Source organism: Tiliqua scincoides, chromosome 9 (assembly GCF_035046505.1).
Source record: "Tiliqua scincoides isolate rTilSci1 chromosome 9, rTilSci1.hap2, whole genome shotgun sequence".
Classification (NCBI taxonomy): domain Eukaryota; kingdom Metazoa; phylum Chordata; class Lepidosauria; order Squamata; family Scincidae; genus Tiliqua; species Tiliqua scincoides.
In genome coordinates, this window is record NC_089829.1 from 41,618,390 (window position 1) to 41,640,980 (window position 22,591).

A 22,591-nucleotide genomic window follows, 5' to 3' on the forward strand; every position below is an offset into this window, starting at 1 on the left:
TTCAGGGGAGCAGAACAGGGAGTTGGATGCTATGATCATTGATACCATCAAAAGCACCTGGAGTTTCAGGTTTTTTTGTTTTTTGAGGTTGGCAATACAATCCACATATATATTTGCATTTTATTGTTGTATAGTGCTTGGAGTTGAAAATCGCTATACAGATTTTTAAAAATCCTTTGACCCCAACATCGTATTTTTTTTTGCATTTATGATCCAGACCTTTTGCTAAGATATTACTCCTCTTTGGTTTGATTTTTACTCTGGCTAATATTTTTTCCTCATTCCAATTTTTTTTTGGGGGGGGGGCAGCCTATAAACCCACAATAAATCACTCAGTCAATATAAATACCGAGCCTTCTAAAGTCCCCTCCCCTCCCCAACTCCTTGTAGGCAGAAGTTTGCAGATTGTAGCCCGTTTGCCATTAAACCCCGTAGGACAGAAAAGAACATATTCCATTTTACCTTTTACTTTCTTTCAATGGGACAACCAATTTAACTTCATCTCCCTGCCACCTTCACCTTTCCGTTGCTCACATTTGTGTTTAAAAGTGGTCTAAACACGTAATTTAAAGCAACACCTGCTGATACCGGTTGCTGGTTTCTTTTTTTTTTTTTTTTTTTTTTTTTTAGTGGCATAGATAAGATTTCTGTCATGCTTTGACTCTCCTACAGTTCTGGCGATGGGATTTTTTTAAAGGGGAAAATCTTATTAAGGGATGTACTGCGGTGGTCTCCAATGGCACATTCAATCAAAAAGGCAATCAGAAGGTCATATGTTAGAGAGTTTCTCTACAAAGGAACCTGTTAGGCAGTACAAGAAGGAATATAGCACATACTGGAGCACCTTGACTTAAATTCCTGGGTGGCTTTGGACAATAATTTTATCCCAATATCGGAATGCCCATCTTTTTGAATTAGAAGAGTGGCGAAGGTCAGATATTCCCAAGGTTCAGAGACACTGTCATCTGCAGGGGCAAAACATATTACCTCTCCTTTTATTGCAAGAATCTGGCTCTTCCTCTCTGCCTGCACAATAAAACTCTCCCACGTGCCCTATCTCTTGCCTTGACCGTTGCAATGCCTTCTTTTGCGTCCAGTTCTGGTCGCCACATCTCAAAAAGTGGGAATGGAAAAGCTGCAGAACAGAGCAACTGAAATGTTTACATGCACCTTCCCTATGAGGAAAAGCTACGGTGTTTGGGCCTCTTCAGCCTAAAGAGGTGCCTGAGGGGTGGCATGATTGAGACATACAAAATTATGTAGGGGCTGGATAGAGTGGATAGAGAGAGGACTCTTCTTATGTTCTTCTTGGTGGTCTTCTGTGGGTTCATCTTGGCCCCCCTCACTTTTGTCCGGCACACTCCTGCCAAAATCATTCATCTCCTTCTTAAAATTATTTCACTAGGTCAGTATCAACCCATAAATTCTGGGGGAAAAAATGGGAAAAAATACTGATGACACAATTCTAAAGGCACCTTGTGCTGTCACAAAAGTATCATAAAGCACTTTGTGACAGTGTAGGAGTTAATGGCGCCAGTGGGAAGGCCTCTCCTGTCCCATCTTTGTAAGGAACACCATGCATCGGAACAAGTAAGACCCATGCTGGGCAGTGGAGGGCAATGAGAGGGCAGCAAGTGGGCAGGCTGGGGTGGTACTGAGGTGGGAGAGGGTGGTGATGGGACTGAATTTGGTCCACAGACTTCTGCTGTTTGAAAGTCTCCTGCTCCCTAAAACACCTCTACTCTATCTCCCTTATGCCATCTCTGATATTGGAAGGGGGTTAGAGAATCTAAAGTTCAGTTGTACCATAAGACTCTGACAGGTGTTTCGAAGAAACTCCAGATGTTAAGAGGCTATACCTCTGCACAAGTTCTGGTGAGGAACATGATCATTCTCAAACCACCTTACCCTTCAAGCATGCCAGTTCGACCTTGAGGCTGAGTTGACCTTCATGCATTGGATTTGGTATTTGTATTGAATCCAGGCCTGCCATCCAATAGTCTTTCCTAGGGGCCTGTGAATTTTATTCAATTAAAGTGTTTACATCCCTGTTCTTCAGTTGACAGGGCTACCAGACTGGCTTATATAGAATTAAACTATGTTTGACATGGTGCGGGGGGGGGGGAGGTAAGAATTGATTCTTTTCTCCTCCCCTTCACAGAGCAAGATGATCACCATGAAGATAGAGGGGCACAGACCAGTCTTAAAGAGAGACCATCATCTGGAGACAACAGTACTCTTATTTTCCCTGGATGACTTTCCTTCCCCCCCTCCTCCAACATGCAGGGCAGTTTTTGTTGCTATGGTCATAATTATTGATCACAAGGTTCTCCAGCCTACACAGATTGGATTTTTTTTTTCAGCTACAGAGCTCTCCAAGGTTAATGTGCAATGATAACATTTATTTTCTCCATGTGATATGCCAATGCTCCACGAGTAAATGAACCTTGCCTACAAATACTTGTTCTTTCCAATCTCCCCATCTCCCTGGTTTAGTTAGCATGGGGTGATTTTTTTGTAATATATATAATTTTTAAGCAATGATTTTGTTCTTGGCTTGTGATTAAGGTCATGTCAGCTGTTTTGATTTAAGGTCGTGTCAGCTGTCCAGAACCCTAGGGACGAGGCAGCTTAAAATTGAAATAAATGATGCTTTTTCCAGTTTGAGCTGGTGATTAATAGAGCCTTTGCAAGGAGGTGTATGTTCATGAAATCTGCAGAGAGAGAGACATTCAGTCAGTAAATGCAGCTTTTCTTTCTTTAGATCATCTTGCTGTTCAGGGTGCTGTGAACAAAAAGGACATGGATAACAGTATCCAAAGGTGGAATTTCTGAATATAGCTTCATTTTAATAAATGAGAGGCTTCCTTAATTACATTAAAGCCATCACGAGGTGCAACAAAACTATAATAGCATAATAGTTTCTGCACACTACAGCCATTAAAGCCAGGGCAGCGTAACACTCAGTGGCATCTCAAGGGAGTGTGTTTGGGGAGGTTGCGGGCCACACCAGGTGATGTGCATGGGAGGGGGAAGGTGACACCACTACTGGCCAAAATGATCAAATCTTGGAATTTTGGAATAACACCATCATGTTATATATCATTTGATGCATAATTTCATGCAGAATGCATTGTGACAAGCCGCATTGAAATAGCTCTATCAAAAGTTATAGCCAAAAAATCAACAAGGACAGGGCGATGGGACATCACCACGCCCACTGCCTGGAACATCCCCCCACCCACTGCATGGGAGGAGGTCCATCATGAGGGTGACACACTGGCCTCCTGTACCAGGCAGCGTAAACCCTAGTGACTCCACTGATGACACTGACAAACATCTGTGTCATATGGACTCGGGGGCCAGTTTGGACTTGTGGCTGCTTTTAACTTTTTGAAATGCTTCAGGAGACTCTCATTTTAGGTCTCCCATAGCATATTTGCATCTTGTTGTTCATGCAAGACATATCGGATTTAGGTCTGAGTTCCAACAATCAATTCCACTGATTTGCTTGATAGCCTTTGGAAAACACCTGCTGCCTTTCTACTCCTGATATTCCAATGAGTTGGAAGAGGACTACTTTTGGTTAACAACAAGCCTCCCCCATGGTGCCTGAGCTAAGCATTCAACCCTTTCCTTATCAAAAAGTCCTGTTTGAAAAAACAGACATGGGTTCCTTTATCATTAACTGCTAACTCAGCAAAGAAGCATCTTTTAAAGTGGTGATCCTCTTCTGTTGAAACAGGGAAGCTCAACCTGTGATGGCACCTAGCATTGTTGGCAACCTTCAGTCTCGAAAGACTCTGGTATCGCGCTCTGAAAGGTGGTTCTGGAACAGCGTCTAGTGTGGCTGAAAAGGCCAATTCGGGAGTGCCAATCCCTTCCACACCGGGAGCAAGTGCAGTCTGTCCCTGGTCTGTCTCCCTGGCTATGGGCCTTCCTTCTTTGCCTCTTAGCCTCAGTCTGTTGGCCAAGTGTCTCTTCAAACTGGGAAAGGCCATGCTGCACAGCCTGCCTCCAAGCGGGCCGCTCAGAGGCCAGGGTTTCTCACTTGTTGAGGTCCACTCCTAAGGCCTTCAGATCCCTCTTGCAGATGTCCTTGTATTGCAAGGACCTAGCATAGATGCCTTTAAATTAAACAGTTTTCGATTAGACAGTTTTATGTAGGAAAAGTCCATCACAAGTTAGATGTCATGATGACTATATGCAACCTCCAGGATTTAGAGGTAGCCTATCCCTGAATGCCATGTGCAAAGGAGTGGCAACTGGATGCGGCTATCATGTTGTCTTGAGTGTGCCTAGCGGTATCTGCTGAGCCACAGTGAGATATAGGAAGCAGTACTAGATGAGCCTTATCAGGGCTCTTATGTTCTTAAATCCTTGTTCACTCCAACATGGTATCTTTTCCAGTGGCTGTTCGTTGGTGGTCTTCTTTTAGCTTGTGAGCCCTTTGGCTGCAGGGAATTTTTCTCTTTGTTTACTTAGCTCTGTGTTCTGTTTGCTTTGTGTTCTGTCGAAAAGTGGTATATAAATATTCTTTAGCAGGATTATCATCATTGACTCTGGACTTTGGTTCTGCAAGTTAAGAACCTTGACCTGCTTAATAAAATACTTGCAGGTCACACAGCACTCTAAAAATCACTAGGACCATTAGCACTAACAGGGAGAATAAGAACTGCAGATTTGAAATGGGGCAGAATGTTCCATGTTCAAATGTAAAATTTTCCAAAAGTCTGACAATAATTATAATAACCAGTATTTTGTATACCTCCTTTCTTGGTCATTGGATTACTCCTTTGACTTAAATTCAAGGTGATTCACACAGACAGGCTTTCTCTAAACCCCGAGGTTTTTTTTTACAGTAACAAAGAATTTCTGTCTTTCAAGAACAAACAACATTCCAGATGGATCTTTTACAGTATGGAACACATTGGCATGGGACACAAACTCCTTTGGTGTAAGCTTGGTTTTGAATGGAACTTTGTGAAAAGTGCTGGCAGGACCCAATTTTTGATGAAATGTAACTTCTGTAGACAAAGTTCTTGACATGTGTATAGCGGGCCCTCGCCGTCCATGGTCTCAGCATCTATGGATAGCAGGGGACGGTCTCTAGCAGTTTGGCGTGCTAAGGTATGGAACATTTTTTAAAACTTTTTTTCTAACTTTTAAAAAACATTTTTAACATGGACCCCAGTATCCACAGTTCTGTGGTGGGTCTGCAAATTGATCCCCTGTGGATACCATGGGACTACTTTACAAAATACTTTGTACTGAATGCTTATTTTTAAAATAAGCGTGTTTTCAACCAGGCATGTTTGATTAGGGGGGGGAAGATGCTCATTCTGTACAGAGCTCCACGGGCGACAAGCACCACTCCATGTTCATTTAAATGGAGTCAGCAGCTTTCACAGTTCAGGAGATTTAGAGAACATAAGCATTTAGAGAACAATTTGGGGTGCTGATTCCAAAAATGGCATCCGTTTTGCCCTATCATGTCTAGTTTTGGAGACATGGCATAGGCTCTTTAGTGAATGGTTCAAGCAGCTTCCTCACGAGGAAGCTGCTTGAACCATTCACTAATGAGGCTATACTATATCTCCAAACCTAGACGTGATAGGGCAAAACGGATGCCATTTTTGGAATCAGCACCCCAAATTCATATCAAGCCTCCATAAAGTTTAGGAAAAACTTTTCTGACCCTCAATTTTGTAGGCCTGTGTTATCAGATAGGGAAGTTTGTGATGGCCGAGGGCAAAAAAAAAAATAAAAATCATTATTACTTAAGGAAACTAAAGGCTTAGAAGAAACCTATCAGTGGATCCAGATATTCACAGGTGATGAATGTGTTTCTGTAAGATGCAGATAAAATGGAAAGAAACTGTGATCACAAAGAAGGTATTTATAAAAATATATTTCCACAAAGTAGGAAACAATACAGGAGTTCTTTTTTTCTGAATACAATGCATGGAGTAAATAAACAAAACAATAGCATCAAAACAAAAATAGAAAAAAGTAAAAATGGTTTGCATGTCATACTTAGTCTTATTACACAATTGCTACTTCTAAATGATAAGTTTGCATTACAAATTGAAGATGACGGCAGCGTCTAAATGCTGTTTTTTTTTCCTTTTTCCCGTGAGCAAAATCCCTGTGCGTTACCATGAATATTCTAGAAAACCCAAAAAGAAAAGCTAAAAATGTAAGCAGGAAAATTTATGTACACACTGATTCCTCTTCTAATACAGTGGAGACTATAAGCGTGTTTTACTTGATGGCATAACATTTTGGAATTTTCAAAGTCTAGAGGTTTTAAATATTCACATGAGCCCGGATGAGCCTCCAGAGGTTTGTGCTTGTATCAAAACACCAGCTACTAGTTTTATGAAGACAGTGTAAAACAGTCCAATGTTTGTTGGTTTGTCTGTTTGCTTTTCCCCCTTAGGAATGCTCTCCCCCAGCTAGCATTCCTTTGTGGCTCCTCTACTAACGCCCCCTTCAGTTTATTTTCAAAGTGTAAATTTATTACATTCCTTATAGAGAGAAAGGGAAAAAAAAGAATTCTAAACTTTTAATAACAGATATCATTTCAAAGGTTCTCTTTCCTTAGACTCTTTTCCGATAACCAATCTTAATAAATAAAAGCAGTAATGAACATCAATAAAATATTTATTTCAAGAATTAAACAAATAAATTTGTTCTTTAGCAATAAAATCCCCTTCTGTTTCATATATGTTAGTCCGTCCTTTTTCACATTTTCCCCCTTTTTTCTTTCCTTATAGAAGACAAAGTAGATGATAGGAGGGATCCTTCTAGGAAAAAAAAAAATCCATTTTGTTTTAAAAGCAGAGCACTTTCAGCCCCCTCCCCCACCACTACGTTCTAATGTTTGTACAACAGGAGACTGTGAATCCTGTCTCTGGAATGGAATAAGAACATGTGAATATTTTAAGGCTTGACACACTATTTAAAGATGATATTCAGTCTTGGTTTTGTGGCCAACAAGTACTCTATGTACAATTTACGGTCACTGCACAGTTGAGGCCAAGAGAGACTTTATCAATGCTCTATTTGTTTTTAAATTCAGCATTGCAAAGAAGACCAGATATTGCTTTTTTAACATTCCTTTAAAAAATTTTTTGTATATATATATGTTTGTTTGTTTTTTATAGTGGGCTCTTTGCCACGCCGTTGGCAATGTGGAAACAAGTCATTAGCTCTAAATGTTCTGTCGGAAGATGCTCTTGGTCAGCCAAAAATCCACACTGGTCCATTGTGCCGAAAAAAGCATCCTCTCTGGTTCATTTCCGCGCACTCCGCCCAGGTCGATCAAAGCTCCAAACCCCCATCTTCAGAGTGGTCATGTGAATATAGAATATCCAAAGACTTCTAGACACTCCAGGGACTTAACTTCACACTCCACAAGACTCAGACCTCCTAACATATACTTTTGATTTTTTTTTCTGTGTTTTTTTTTTCTTTTTGGTTCAACATTACAATGTAGTTGATTTTAGAGATGACTGGCGCTAAAGTTGCCCCTAAAAAAAAAAAAGCCACATTAGTTATCATGGCGAACAGCAGTGGCCCTAGAATATTACACGAGTGTTTTGAGTCCAGAGTGAAAAAAAAAAGTTTGTAATCCACTGTCAAGTTTCTTTGTCACTTTCTCCCACTGAGTAAAGTTCCCCGAGTCTTTTAAAACGGGGCCCCCATTCACTGAGGTAGTCAAAATTCTGATCTGAGTCTGATGCTGAAGACTCTAATGAACTTAAGGATCCAGCTACAGAGCCTCTCCCCTCATACCCATAAATCTGAATAGAGTCATATGGGGGAGCTGTGGGGTCATTGTCAGCTTCGTGGAGCCTTACGTTGATAAACTCGTCGACATCGACGCCGTTCGGAACAGGTGCCAGGCCCTGCCTGGGCATGAACTGAAGATCAGGCTTGATATCCTTGCGGGGCAAGAATCCGTTTATTCCATCGGGGTTCTGCAGCGTCGCAATGTCAAAGGCCTCCGTGTCCTCCTCGCCTCCTCCCTCGTCGTCGTAACGGATGATGTTTTCTCTCACGTCCTCGTCGTCTTTGATGATGAGGGGCTCGTTTTTGTGCCGCCTCAAGGTGACGAAGAGCACCACAATGACTGCAAAGGAAGCACCACAACAGCCTTTTGAAGGCAAACTTCACTAAATGCAAAACATTTTTTCTGGAAGGTCAAGATCTATTTCTTGTATATAGCACACTATTTATTTAAAAGAATTATATGCCGCTTTTCCACCATTCAAAGCAGCGTTCAACAAGGAGAGAAAACCTACAGAAATTGAAACACCTAAATAAGAGCATGAATAAAACCAATTATAATTATGTAACAATTAAAAATGATAAAGAATAGATTAAGATGGAAAACAGCTGTATCATAACTGTAAAACAACACCTTAATCTGTTCTTTATCATTGGTTCTCAAACAGTGGTTCTCAAACTTTTTAGCACTGGGACCCGCTTTTTAGAATGACAGTCTTGTCGGGACCCATTGGAAGTGATGCCATTAACCTGGAAGTGATGTCATGGCCAGAAGTGACATCATTGAGCAGAAAAATTTTAACAACCCATATGATAAAATAAAATATAATTAACAGCGCAAACTTGAGCTTCCCGGTATCCAGCGCATGCCAGGAAGCAGCCAGAGGGAAGGGGACTTTTGTCCCTTTCCCCTAGGAAAGCCCCAAGCTCCGCAATGGGACTTCGCAAGTCTGTGCCGTCTATTTTGCTGGTGCATATTTGAATTGCTCTGTGCTGGACTGGAAGGATATGGTGGAGCATATCCGCCAATACTGCCCCCCTCCTGCCCTTGTCCCACCACCAGACTTGTCCCCTTGGTCAGGGAATAATAATGTGGACACCCTGCTTGCCACAATAAGATCCTAGCAAAATGCCTCTCCCACTGTAGAACAGCATGGTGAGTAATTAGAAATTTTTTGAGATGCCAAGAAACAGATTATCTGTTATACTCTAGTTCTTCTGAGATTTATGTGAACTCCTTTCAGATGATAGTTCCTTAAGGAATCGGGTGAGCAGTACATTAGTTTTCAATAAAACTTACACAACATTAAAACATGACATCCAGGTGAGGGGAAAAAAGAGTGTTCATTGAGTTATATTGCTTTGGCTTTTGGCTGCTTTATAGTTTCTCTCTATAACAATCATGCCTCTATAATTGCTCTATAAATTTGCTCTATGATTGAGGCAATACAGGTTGAGTGTCATTTATCCGAAACGCTTGAGACCAGAAGTATTTTGTTGGATTTTGGAATATTTGCATATACATAATGAGATATCTTGGGCATGGGGACCCAAGTCTAGACATGAAATTCATTTATGTTTCATATACATCTTATGCACAGAGCCTGAAGGTAATTTTATACAATATTTTTAAATAATTTTATGCATGAAACAAATTTTATGTACATTGAACTATCTGAAAGCAAAGGTGTCACTATCTCAGCCACCCACATGGACAATCTGTGTTTGGCATCAATTTATTTGCTGCTGATAAGCAATCATTTTCCTACACATAAGTACATAACAGTTAAAAAAAAACAACACCATAACATTAATACAGTATATTATTAAAAATAATGGCATAAATAAATAAAGTTTTGGATTTTGGGGTTTTGGATAAAGGATACTCTGTACTGTTAATCCAGGGGTGCCCAAACCCCGGCCCTGGGGCCACATGCGGCCCTCAAGGCCTCTCAATGTGGCCCTCAGGGAGCCCCCAGTCTCCAATGAGCCTCTGGCCCTGCAGAGATTTGTTGCAGCCCACACTGGCCTGACCCAACTGCTCTTGGCGTGAAGGCGACTGTTTGACCTCTCGCGTGAGCTGTGGGATGAGGGCTTCCTCCACTGCTTGCTGTTTCATGTCTGTGATGCAGTAGCGGCAGCAAAGGAAAGGCCAGTCTTGCTTTGTGCCAGGCCTTGAGCTATTGCAAGACCTTCATTCATTCATGTAAGTTCATCTTTAATATATTCATTTATGTAAACTTATGTAAATTTATTCAAATTTTAAATGTAAATTAATTAGTTCTTTCCCCGGCCCCCGAAGCAGTGTCAGAGAGATGATGTGGCCCTCCTGCCAAAAACTTTGGACACCCCTGTGCTAATCTAAGGCCCCAATCCTATTCCAGCCATGTGCTGACAGCATAAAAACTGGGATGCTGTTGCATGCTTCTGGCAGCTGATTCCAGAGACATGGCACCAAAACAGAGAAGGCATTGAACTGTGCCGCCATCCCCTTGACTTCAGATGGCGGCAGTATCCTAAGCGCCTTCTCTGATGAACCTAAGGACGTCCCCCTCGCTATATGGCTTCCAGTGGGGTTTAAATACCTATTTGTTTCTGATGAATGCCTCTGTTTTGCTCCCGCCACCTGTAATGGATCCAAAGAGGAGGGGGTCCCCTTGCATGCGGCAGTGAGACATCCTGCAAAACTTAGTGCTTTGCACCCCCTCTAGCTACGCCACTGTCTCCCTCCAAGAAAAAAACTGTATTGTTTAGTTACAGCTACTTTTAAGATACAAAAATCCATGAATACATTGATTTATATTGTATCAGACTATAAACCACTGTATTGCCCCTTTTAGCAGGATATCTTCCCTCCCCGCAGTGTATTGCCCCCTCCTGTCTCTCTCAGGCAGAGATTTTTTTTCCCCCAGCACCCTGACTAAAATGAAAAGAATCACATGTTTCTCATCTTCACCCACCCTTCTGTTGTCTCCCTTATGTGAATATTCTGATTGCAAGCTCCTCAGGGCAGGGAGCTGTATTTTCACTCTTTGGAAAGTGCCACTGTATACGTGATAAAGACTCAGAGGCACCAGGGTCTGAATCTAAGGTCTTTTGCATGCAGAGCACCTGCTCTGTCGTTGAGCTCTGACAAGTCTCTGCTTGGAATGCTTTTCTGACCAGTAGATGAATACATACCCAGGAGCAGAATGATGCAGGCGAGAATGGCGATGAGAGCTCCCATGCTGAGACCGATCGGGAGGACATAAGCTTCGGCGTTGCAGGACTGAGCGATGCCCTCACTGCTGCAGCCACAGACCTTAATGGTGAGCGTGCTGGTGCTGCTCATCGGAGGATTTCCGCTGTCGCTGATTATGATGGGCAGAAGGTAGATGTCTTGCTTCTGGCGGCTGAACCCGTTACGTTTGGTCAAAATGTTGAGAGTGTTATCTGGAAGAGGAAAACAAAGTATGTAAGAACATAAGAACAGCCCCACTGGATCAGGCCACAGGCCCATCTAGTCCAGCTTCCTGTATCTCACAGCTGCCCACCAAATGCCCCAAGGAGCACACCAGATAACAAGAGACCTCATCCTGGTGCCCTCCCTTGCATCTGGCATTCTGACATAACCCATTTCTAAAATCAGGAGGTTGCGCATACACATCATGGCTTGTACCCCTTAATGGATTTTTCCTCCAGAAACTTGTCCAATCCCCTTTTAAAGGCGTCCAGGCCAGTTGCCATCACCACATCCTGTGGCAAGGAGTTCCACAGACCGACCCCACGCTGAGTAAAGAAATATTTTCTTTTGTCTGTTCTAACTCTCCCAACACTCAATTTTACTGGATGTCCCCTGGTTCTTGTGTTATGTAGGTACTGTGCCTGTGATGTACCTGTGCCCAGACCTACATGGAAGTCACACGGCATGGAGGCAGAATGGTAAGCTGCGCTCACAGAGCGGAGAGCTTTCCCCAAACCCCGGATTCAGCCCCCAGGCCAGGGTTTGGAAAGCCCTGCTGTGGAGGGTGCCAAAAGCACGCCCCCCCCCATTTTGCATTCATTTTTTTGTTTGGGGGGGGGTTGAGCATTGCATCCCACTTTGCCAGATTTTGGCAATCATGGCAAACACATCTGCGCCGTTGTGATGTTATTCTCTGCACTTCTGCCCTTCTTCCTGGTTGCCCTCGCTGCTTATCCACTGCTGCCATTTCATGCCATCGGATGTGATGACCCATGTGATCTCTTGATGCCACGCTGGTCATGACGACAACAGTGACAATCACCAGCACCTGAGGGCTGCCAACATCTCATCAAACGGAGTGGCAGGCGATGAAGTCAAGGTCAATGAGGGCAAGGACCAACACCAGCCCAGAGAATAGAAGCATTAAAGCAACACTTGAAAGTATTAAACAGCATTAATGCAACACCCATGTTCTGACAGCAGAGATGTATTTGGCAGCATTAAGTGTGCTACTAGCAAAGCAAACACTTACATTAGATAATAGACAGCTCTACCCTAGCATCTCCCAATTAACAATCTGCCACTAGTTTGCCCCCTACACGCATATCTACCCCCACCCTCATTGGTAAAAGAAGAACCTGTAAAGAGATGGTTCTGTTTAGTATGGGAGGGGACAGCAATTGTCCCTCTTTCCACCAGCTGTTAGATGGCATCCGTAGTGTTTGTTTTTTAGATTGCCTGAGGCTGCCCATCTCTGTCCACCTACTTGTCTCCTCCTTCCACTTCCTGAATTGGAAAAGGAAGAGAACAGAGATGAAGAGGGAAAGTGAAGGAGAAGAGAGTGCTGAGCGTGTAAGAAGTAGAGGACGGCACGTCATCAGGTAAGTGGGGCAATGGTTGGCGTGCTGCCTCAGGTGCCAGGAGGTCTTGGACCGGCCCTGTAGTCTATTCTACAACTGAGTCAACACACAGGCTGGCTCCAGATCACATCGTTTGAGCAAAAAATCCAAAACAGGCAATCAAGACTCACTGAAAGGTCATCTCATGAGCCTCTGTCCATTCTGGAGACTCTCCCAAATCAGACCATTAATGGAAAAAAGTTGTCAACTTTTTTGGATTAATTTTTAAGCAACGTTTGATGGCCACAGGAAAATGACAAAGGACTTTGAGATTAGCATATATGCTCCTTAAAACAGGCGAGGAACAGATGTAAACACAAAAGTGTAACCAGTCCAAAGTCCTCGAGATCGAAACATGGAAGCAAATACACGTGTGCGTCACTTAACAATGGGAATATGTTCTCCGAACCCCATTGTTATGCAGTTAGGTCATTAAGTGAACATTCAGTCATCTATTGCCTTTGTTGTGTAAACAGACATGCCCTGCCAGACACTAGCTGACTGCACAGGCTGCTGGAGATCAATTGCCTCTTCTTTGCATTAAGAACCTCTCTGTTGTGTAAGCAGTTACTCTGCTGCAGGCTATAGGAGATGCGATTGCCTCATTAAGATCATCTTTATTATGCTTTGACCACCTTCATATATGCGGTCTGTTGTTAAGAGAACGGTTGTTAAGCGGCACATGCCTGTAGATATAAATTTAAAGATTTTGATGCAGTAGTCATTATGTTGTGCTCTTTCAGGCAGCATGAGAGAGACAAGATTTGAACTTTCCTGTACATACTGGATATACACTGCTGACAAGGTAATAGCTCCTTCTGTTTTCACATAGGGATGGTTTGTGACTTTTTTTTTACAGCTTACAGGCACAGTCGACATCATTAAACTGATCACCGTCTCACTTGTGCCCCAGTCTCTGAAATGACAGAGGCCTGTCTTCCATTTTAAACAGCATTGTAAATAGCATTTAAAATGTTTCCCTCACCCCAGTGTCATAATCACTGGGGTGAGGGAAATGTTGACTCCGTTTAATGGCACCCATGGTGTGTTCGCCGTAAATCAAATTAATAAGGATCCCACAGGTAATTAACACAGTAGCTCTGCTACAAAATGTATGAGATTTCTTTTCCCTATTACGTTTGCTAACCCTAGATGACTGGCACCCAGCATCCCACCCGCCTCCTACTCCTTCTCTCCTCTTAGCAATTCAGAAAATGTAACACACTTTGATTGATTTGCATACTTAACGAGTCTTAGGTGTTCTCTGCTGCTCTATTCCAATGATTATTTTGAGTTGAACTGGCATGGAGGTGTTTGGCTTTGTGCCAAGGCAGATAAATGCAACACAGTTCCTCGATTAAAATAACAGCAAGCTAATTCTAGTGCTATTCTTCCAGATCAATGAGATGGTCTAGACCAGCGGTCTCCAAACTCGGAACTGCTACGCACAGAAGGACCCGTCCCTGGCGCAAATAGAGCTTACTGTTCTGCAGGGCAGCCTGCTATCTTCATTGCCAGTCTTCCCAGAAGTTTGTGCCAGGTAGCCACTTCCACTGCCCCATCACCCCAGCAGGCTTTGCACCCTGATTTCTGGGTATATATGGCTGCCCGGAGCAAAATTCTGGGGTGATGAAGGTACAGGGCTGCCCTGTGGAATGGTAAGCTCTGTTCATGCGGGGAAGGCTGTGCTTGGGCACTATATCTAGCCTTCAGGCTGGGTTTTGCAGCCTGCTGGTCCAGACCTGCAGTCTCCAAATTGCGGCCCACTGCGGCCCAGCATTACACATCTGGGCATGGTGCGCCAGTGGCAAAGGCATTCTGTTCTGCACTATGGTCGCCTTTTTTCACAGCCAATCTTTGCAGAAACTTGAGCTGGACAGCCACTTCCACTGTCCATTGCCCCAGGAGGCTCTGTACACTGATTTCTGCAAAGAACAGCTGCAAAAACTGGAGGCTGGAGTGCAGAAGAGAAAGTCTTCGTTACCGCTGGGCCACACCCGGATGGGTAATCCTGGAATGCCAGAGCCAGTTTGTGGGCTGGAATTTGGAGACCCCTGGTCTAGACCAGCAGTCTTTTTGGTTGCCAGTGCCCTTTCCCTTCCTAGGAGGGATCTCAGAGATCACCAGGGCTCCAGGGAGCACACATTGAGACACGTTGGTCTTGAGAGAAAGATCTATCTCTCCATTCCTTTATTTTGATTGTTCCATGGCTTCCCTCTCCTCCAAAATCCACTCCCCTTAAATGCTGCATGAACTAGAAGAAGTTGGGGGAAAGGGCCAGGGCTCAGTAGTAACCCATCCCTGATCTCATATGAGGTTGACCTACCCTCCCTGGGAGAAGGCAGAACAAGAGAGGGGGTTTCACAGGTGCTTATTTTAAGCTTCGTAAATAATGCTATAGAAATGGTAGATGATTTTTGTGAGGTAGCCATGGTGAAGCATCTAGGGAATGGCCCCACAGAATAATAATAATAATAATAATAATAATAATAATAATAATAATAATAATAATAATAATAATAATTGGTTGGTTGGCAACCTTCAGTCTCAAAAGACTATGGTATAAGCTTACAGCACCCGGTATTCCTAGGCGGTCTCCCATCCAAGTACTAACCAGGCCTGACCCTGCTTAGCTTCTGAGATCAGATGAGATCAGGCATGTGCAGGGTAATACAGGTATTTATATACCACCTTTCTTGGTCTTTATTAAAGGCGGTTTACATAGGCAGGCTTATTTAAATCCCCGTAGGGATTTTTACAATTGAAAGAAGGCTCTATCTTTCAAGAGCCACAACAATTCAGATGTTTCGTTCTGATCTGGCCTCCATCCTCCCACGCTCAGAGCAGATGGAATAGCTCGGCTTCAGCTTGTCAGCTGCTTCAAGGTCGCACGGTGCCGGTGGCCTCGAACTGGCGACCTTGTGGATGTTAATCTTCAGGCAAATGGAGGCTCTACCCTCTAGACCAGACCTCCTGCCCAGAATGGAAGAACCAGAGAAGTCCATAAAACGAGGATGGCGCTGAGATGAAAACCAGTACATTTCTGTTAAGGAATTCAGTTCCATTTCTCATGGGATGGGAACAGAATTCAATTTCCTTGCTTTGTTGTCAACAACTGTTTTTGTGTAGTGGATTAGTACGTAACCCGAAGGGGCTAATATAAAGTGCTCCCACTGCTAACTCACCCAGCTTGTTATGTATGTAAGCTCTGAGCCAGCCAGCCTGGAAAAGAGAGTCGCATCAAAATAAAATCCTTTGCAAGACCATAGTAACGTAGACTCTGCTTCACAGCATATTGAAGTCAAATTGCTAGGATTATGATACCTTTCTGAGATTGCTTCAGGCCAAAAAGATACTAAACTTGCCTTTTCTCTTCCAGGCAAGTAGTCACTGCCAGACCAGGACCACAGGTGGTCTTACCCGAATCCAGGAATCAAAATATGCAATTATTTTAGTTGCCCATGGTTAGGCTTGGTCACAACAGGGTTTGAGGGCTACAGTATTGTGCTGAAAGCTTCACAGAAAATGTGGGTTTGGACTTGGGAGGTTAGAGAATCTCTCTCTTGCAATCGTTTGAAGTAGAACACATGGCTCCAGACCCCCTCCTCCCCCCCATTTTGTAGATCTTTATAAGACTCTACAGAATCTGTGCATTTAATATATTTGCAGAGAAGCTCCTTTTAAATGTGTATTTTGCAATCTGGTCTTGCCTCAGTTTAGGCAGAGAAAAATATGAAATACTTTTCATTAAAAAAAATATGTGGAGATTTTGCTGACAAAGAAAGGCAGGGATTTTTTTTAGCTCAGGAGAGCAGAACCAAAATAAAAGGAAACAATTTAGTTTGAACAGAACTGGAAAAAAGAGATCCGTCCCTCGTTTCAGCCTAAACAGCATGTTCTCCAAGGAGGATGGTAGCTAGAGATGGGGACTTGAGTTGGAAGCAGGAGAAATTGGTCCCTAACGTGCATTTGCCATTCTCTTGGCAAGGACCACCTGCTATTTGGCTTCTTCTGCCCACGAATGGCACCCTTCTGCGGCCATTCCCATCTGGCTGCAGCAGAGTGAGAAATTAGACCATGAGCCTCTCCATTGACCTGGTAAGGACCCACATGGTATTCATTGATTAGGCTTTTTAACGCCCCCCCCCCCCCAAGAAATTGACACAGTTCACAAAACCCAAAACCAAACAAAACCTGGCAAGAACAACCATCAGACATATGTTCAAATCAGCAGCTCTAAGCACAAAAATGGCGGCATTGAAACCAATAAACCAGGGGTGTCCAAAGTTTTTGGCAGGAGGGCCACATCATCTCTCTGCTTCGGGGGCCGGGGAAAGAACTAATTAATTTACATTTAAAATTTGAATAAATTTACATAAGTTTACATAAATGAATATATTAAAGATGAACTTATATGAATGGATGAAGGTCTTGCAATAGCTCAAGGCCTATAAAAGGCCTTGCACAAAGCAAGGCTGGCTTTTCCTTTGCTGCCGCTACTGCATCACAGACGTGAAGCAGCAAGCAGTGGAGGAAGCCCTCATCCCACAGCTCACACAAGGAGGTCAAACAGTTGCCTTCATGCTGAGAGCAGTTGGGTCAGGCCAGTGTGGGCTGCAACAAATCTCTGGAGGGCCAGAGGCTCATTGGAGACTGGGGGCTCCCTGAGGGCCGCATTGAGAGGCCTTGAGGGCCACATGTGGCCCCAGGGCCGGGGTTTGGGCACCCCTGCAATAAACAAATATTGAGCCAAGAAGATATTGGCCAAGAAGAGATTGGCCAGATAAACATGTTCTGAGCTTCTTCCCAAACACCACAAGTGCGGCTACTCTCAGAGGAGGGGCGATCTACAGCAGCAAGACCACTCCCGGGCAGAGCAGAATGATGCTGTAACTGAAGTATGTACAGCAGCGTTTCTCAAACTGTGGGTCCGGACCCACTAGGTGGGTCGCGAGCCAATTTCAGGTAGGTCCCCATTCTTTTCAATATTTTATTTTTAATATATTAGGTTTGATGCTGTCATTGTATGTGACTGCATTTGGGGAAACGTGACAGATCTGCACTTTGAACAGGTTACTGTGTCTATGCTTTCAAAAATGACAGTCAATGGGACTTACTTTTGGGTAAGTGTGGGTAGGATTAAAGCCTAGGATTGTTAAAAATTTCCATGCTTGATGATGTCACTTCTGGTCATGACATCACTTCTAGTGGGTTCTCATTGTAAAAAGTGGGTCCCAGTGCCAAAAGTGTGAGAACTGATGTACAGGATATGCCACAATCCCACATCCCCATAATCTCACATTCCCATTTAACCCTTCCTCCCCTTCTCTCTCTCTCTCTCTCTCTAAGTGTATGGACTCCCATGGGATAGGGAATCAAAAGGGAATTCCTTTGCTACACTGTCCACTGCGGGAGCTTGTTTTGTTGACATTGTAAGCAGTTTAGGGCGCAATCCTAACCAACTTTCCAGCACTGACTTAGCTGTGCCAATGTGGTGTGCACTGCATCCTGCAGTGGGGAGGCAGTCAAGGGAGCTTCCTCAAGTCAAGGGCATATTTGTTCCCTTACCTTGGGGCTGCACTGGGGCTAGGTCACTGCTAGAAAATTGGTTAGGATTGTGCCCTAAAGCATGTAGCAAGTCCTTAAAGTTGTTGATAGGTTCTTGGAAACTGCATCTTTAAGTGAAACAAATTATAACTTGAGATGTTTGCTTCTGGTGAGTAAGATAGAGTTACAGCCCAAGACTGAACCCAATGGGAGTGCTTCTCAGTAAATAACCCAGTTTCAAACACCTCTAGTTATAAAGAAACACATTTTACTGTAGGTGGGCTCAAAAACACTCTTTCAAGTGGTGGGCTTGAGTAGTGCTTTCCTATCATGCCCCAGACTGTGTGCAGGACATTCCAAGGCCAATTCCAAGACCAAGGAAGTGGGTTGCAGGCCTGGTGCGATCCAGAAGCAGCTTCTGGTAACCCTACGAAGTACAGCTGTGGTGGAGGACATGGAGGACAGAAGATGGAGAACCGCTGACCGAGTTTAAAACAAAATGATGCTGAATAAATTACTTTGAGGTCTTGCTGTACTCTAAAATAAATAAATAACCGAGAAATTAATACAGAAAAAGAAATCTCAAGCAAGGAGATGAGTTCAAATTCTGTATGACACTTTGGTGTGTTGTACATTACACCTTATGGTCTAGCACCATTTCCTCCCCCGTATTCTCTTTTGCTTAATGTCTCCAGATGCCTTAACAGCTGCCTGGAGGCTACAAGCCACTCCCCACGGAAGTGTGCATTTGTACCAAGTTCTTGCAACTTGAAATCTGACAAACAAACTCATCTCTCCTGATGAGCAACAAAACCACTTTATCCGAGTTACTTTCCTTTCCCAGCAGACCTTTGTCGAAACAGACCAAAAAAAAGTACGTATCAGCTGAGAAAATAGCAGGCAAGTCCTCCAGGAGCAGACTTCAAGGCCAGCGCATGAATTAGCTTGGAAGCAGGTGCTCGACAGGGTGACAGACAGCTTGCTCTCTCCTCATCTCCCCAATTAACCTACTGATCCTTCATTACCATGCTCTTCATGCTATTTATTTACTCATGCCTTGCTTAACAAAACAACGCGCTTTGCAAGTGGAAATATGGCACATTTGAACGTGGTTCTTGGTTCCAATGAACGATGGACAAGGAATTCAGAGTTTTGCCACCCGTAGTGTCTTTCATTTATTTCATGTGGTTATTCATTTCTTTTTGTTAATAACATAAGAAGAGCCCTGCTGGATCAGGCCAAGGGCCCATCTAGTCCAGCTTCCTGTATCTCACAGTGGCCCACCAGATGTCCAGGAGCAGACAAGGATACCTATATCCTGCTGCCACTCCCTTGCACCTGGCATTCAGAGATGGGCTACCTCTAAAACCCAGTGGTTGCATAAGGCAGCTTACAACACATATGACATCACCTTCTACAAGTCAGACAGCTGGTTCATACAGCACAATACTGAATACTCAGATTGGTAGTGGCTCTTCCTGGTTTCTTACAGGGGCATTTTCGCAGCCTACTTGGAGACTGAACCTAGAACCTACTGTCGGACCTTCTGTATAAACAACCACAAAACACATGCCCCACCATTGTGTGGGGGGTGCTGCTGAAGAATAGAAGCAGCTCCCTTCCTACTGGTCCATCTAACTGAGTACTGTCAACACAAAGAGCCAGCGGCATTAAAGGGTTTCCAACAAGGACTTTCCCCATCTTACCTGCAGGTGTATGTTCTACGGTTCCAAAACTATGGGTCGGGATCCATCACCTGATCTTTGGTGGGTCACGGAACTGGCAAGCTGCTAGCTGACAAGGAAAATGTATTGACTCCTATGGAAAGTGAAACTGAGCCCCTCGTATGTATTTACTCATGAGTAGGCAAATATCCCTCGGTTCTTATTGAAGGCAAAGGAGAATGCAAGGCTGCCAGTATGGTTGTGATTCAATGAACATAGAGCTCAATAAACACTCTAGAACATAATAGTAAAAAGGATAAAAACAGAGGCTTGAGCAGCTGGTAAACTGAAACTTTTCTTTTTAATCTCGTAAAGGTAGGTTGGCTGTGATATAGTGTTGTTTTGAAAAGTGAGTCCTGATGCTACAAAGTTTGGGAACCACTGTTCTACCTGAAAAAGCATGCGTGCTATTCTGAGCTATGGCTCCACCCCTCCATAAACATGTGCTGATCATGCTCTTGTGTGTGTGTGTGAATATATCGATATATAAATGACAGGAAGCCAAAGGGGGTTACAGTCCTCAAAATACTGCACAGTAAAAGCAATAGAAGAACCCTGAACTCCTCGTAGGAAGGGCAGTATAAAAATGTGAAAACAAATGTAACCCCCAGAAGTCATGCCTAGTTTCTTGGGAGCTCTATCGCAGCAGTGGCATTTCAGCAAGCCATTAAAATTTCAGAAGCCCTTTGCACATGCTCAAACTAAGTGGGAGAGACCATGCAACCAAAGCAATCACCTAAGTACAGAATAAGAACATAAGAAGAGTCCTGCTAGATCAGGCCAAAGGCCCATCTAGTCCAGCTTCCTGTATCTTACAGCAGCCCACCAAATGCCCCAGGGAGCACACCAGATAACAAGACCTGCAAGGCCTCCTGGGAATTGTAGTTTAAGAACATAAGAACAGCCCCACTAGATCAGGCCATAGGCCCATCTAGTCCAGCTTCCTGTATCTTACAGCAGCCCACCAAATGCCCCAGGGAGCACACAAGACAACAGACACAACCTGCGCCCTGGTGCACCCACCTGCATCTGGCAATCAGAGGCAATCTGCCTTTAAAACCAAGAGTTTGCACGTACCTACCATGACTTGTAACCCGTACAGAATGTCTGAATGGAGTTGAAGTGTTAGTTCAGAAGTGTGGTTTATCAGGGTGTGAGTGTATATGTCTGTCTATGAAGTTTTAAACTTCTTGAGTCCATTTACATCAAAATGTTCTTTTCTTCCATGTGTGCCAGGCATTTCATCAATTCATGGCAGTGTCTTTAATATTTAGAGATCTGCAGATCTCCCTGCTGTGCAACCTTCCACCTGCCTAGCTACTTTCCTGTCCTCTTTTTGTCATTTTTTTTCCTTTTGGTTTAACGTTCTTAGAAAGATCAAATCATTAATGGCATTAAAGGCTGTGCTTGAAATTATCCTTGCTGGATATGTTACTTTTGAACAGAAAGAAAGAATTTTTAATTGGGAACTTTACAGCCGGAAACCTTGAGGGCTGCAGCGAAGAATGTGTCTTTACGTTCCTTGGAGAGAAAGAAAAGGAAAAAGCATTTGGTGCGAAATGGTTTTTTTTAAGTATATATAGGGGGAATTTCTGTGTACATGACTGAGGACAAAGTGAATTTTTTAAATTACGCTGAACAAGATCATGTTTGTGTTGAGATTCATACTAGGGATTGCCTGGATCGTAGCCAGGCATTCAAGCAGAAATTAAACCAAAAGCCAAAATTGGTTCAGAGATGAGGTGGTTCCCTCCCCCCCCCCTTTCAGTTAGGTGGAACTGCAACCTGAACTAAAATACCTTGCTGCCTCAATCGAAAAAGTGATAGCTGGATTGAACCATGACTTAGGGCCCAATCCTAACCAATTTTCCAGTGCTGGTGCAGTTGTGCAAGTGGGGTGTGAGCTGCATCCTGTGGTGGAGGGGCAGTCACTGGTTGGCAACCTTCAGTCTCGAAAGACTCTGGTATAAGCCTACAGCACCCAGTATTTCCAAGCAGTCTTCCATCCAAGTACTAACCAGGCCTGACCCTGCTTAGCTTCTGAGATCAGACGAGATACCTTCTCAAGGTATGGGAATATCTGTTCCCTTACCAGGGGACTGCATTATGCTACATTAACTGGAAAAATTGATAGGACTGGGCCCTTAATCATCAGGAACCCTTGGTTTTCTGGTGATTGATTGAGCATACTTATCCACAGATTTTGTATCCATGGATTTGGTTCAACACAGTTCTCCAGGACCTGCATTGAGCCAGATTTGGCCCAACCTGAAGCCTCCAAAGGTGACTGAAGCTCTGTTGTAATGGTGAGTGAGCCCCATTGACTATAATGGGACTTATTTCTGAGTAGACATGGATAGGATTGGGTTCTAAGCTCCAGTCTGTAACACCCAGCTTAGTGTTAGATTTTACAATACTCCCAGAAGTGCAGCCACAATCTTAGAGCACAAACCTATACATGTCTAAATAATATATAATAATAATATACAGTATTTATATACCGCCTTTCTTGGTCTTTATTCAAGACTTTATTCAAGGCGGTTTACACAGGCAGGCTTATTTAAATCCCCGTAGGGATTTTTACAATTGAAAGAAGGTTCTATCTTTCAAGAACCACAACAGTCCAGATGTTTCACTCTGATCTGGTTTCACATTCTGGCCTCCATCCTCCCACGCTCCGAGCA

General features: G+C 43.6%; 1 protein-coding gene and 1 pseudogene across 2 annotated transcripts in view; both read right to left on the bottom strand.

Annotated features, from left to right (window-relative positions):
* Window positions 1-7,643: 7,643 nt before the first annotated feature.
* The window catches only part of CDH8 (cadherin 8), a 276,615-nt gene continuing 261,667 nt past the window's right edge, over window positions 7,644-22,591 (bottom strand). For both annotated transcript variants that reach the window (XM_066637710.1, XM_066637709.1), the window contains exons 10-11: window positions 10,975-11,226; window positions 7,644-8,137 (exon numbers count right to left, since the gene is read on the bottom strand). In XM_066637710.1, coding sequence (XP_066493807.1) covers window positions 7,644-8,137; window positions 10,975-11,226 — 746 coding nt within the window. The remainder of the gene's footprint in view (window positions 8,138-10,974; window positions 11,227-22,591) is intronic.
* On the bottom strand, window positions 15,202-15,320 carry LOC136660838 (5S ribosomal RNA; annotated as a pseudogene).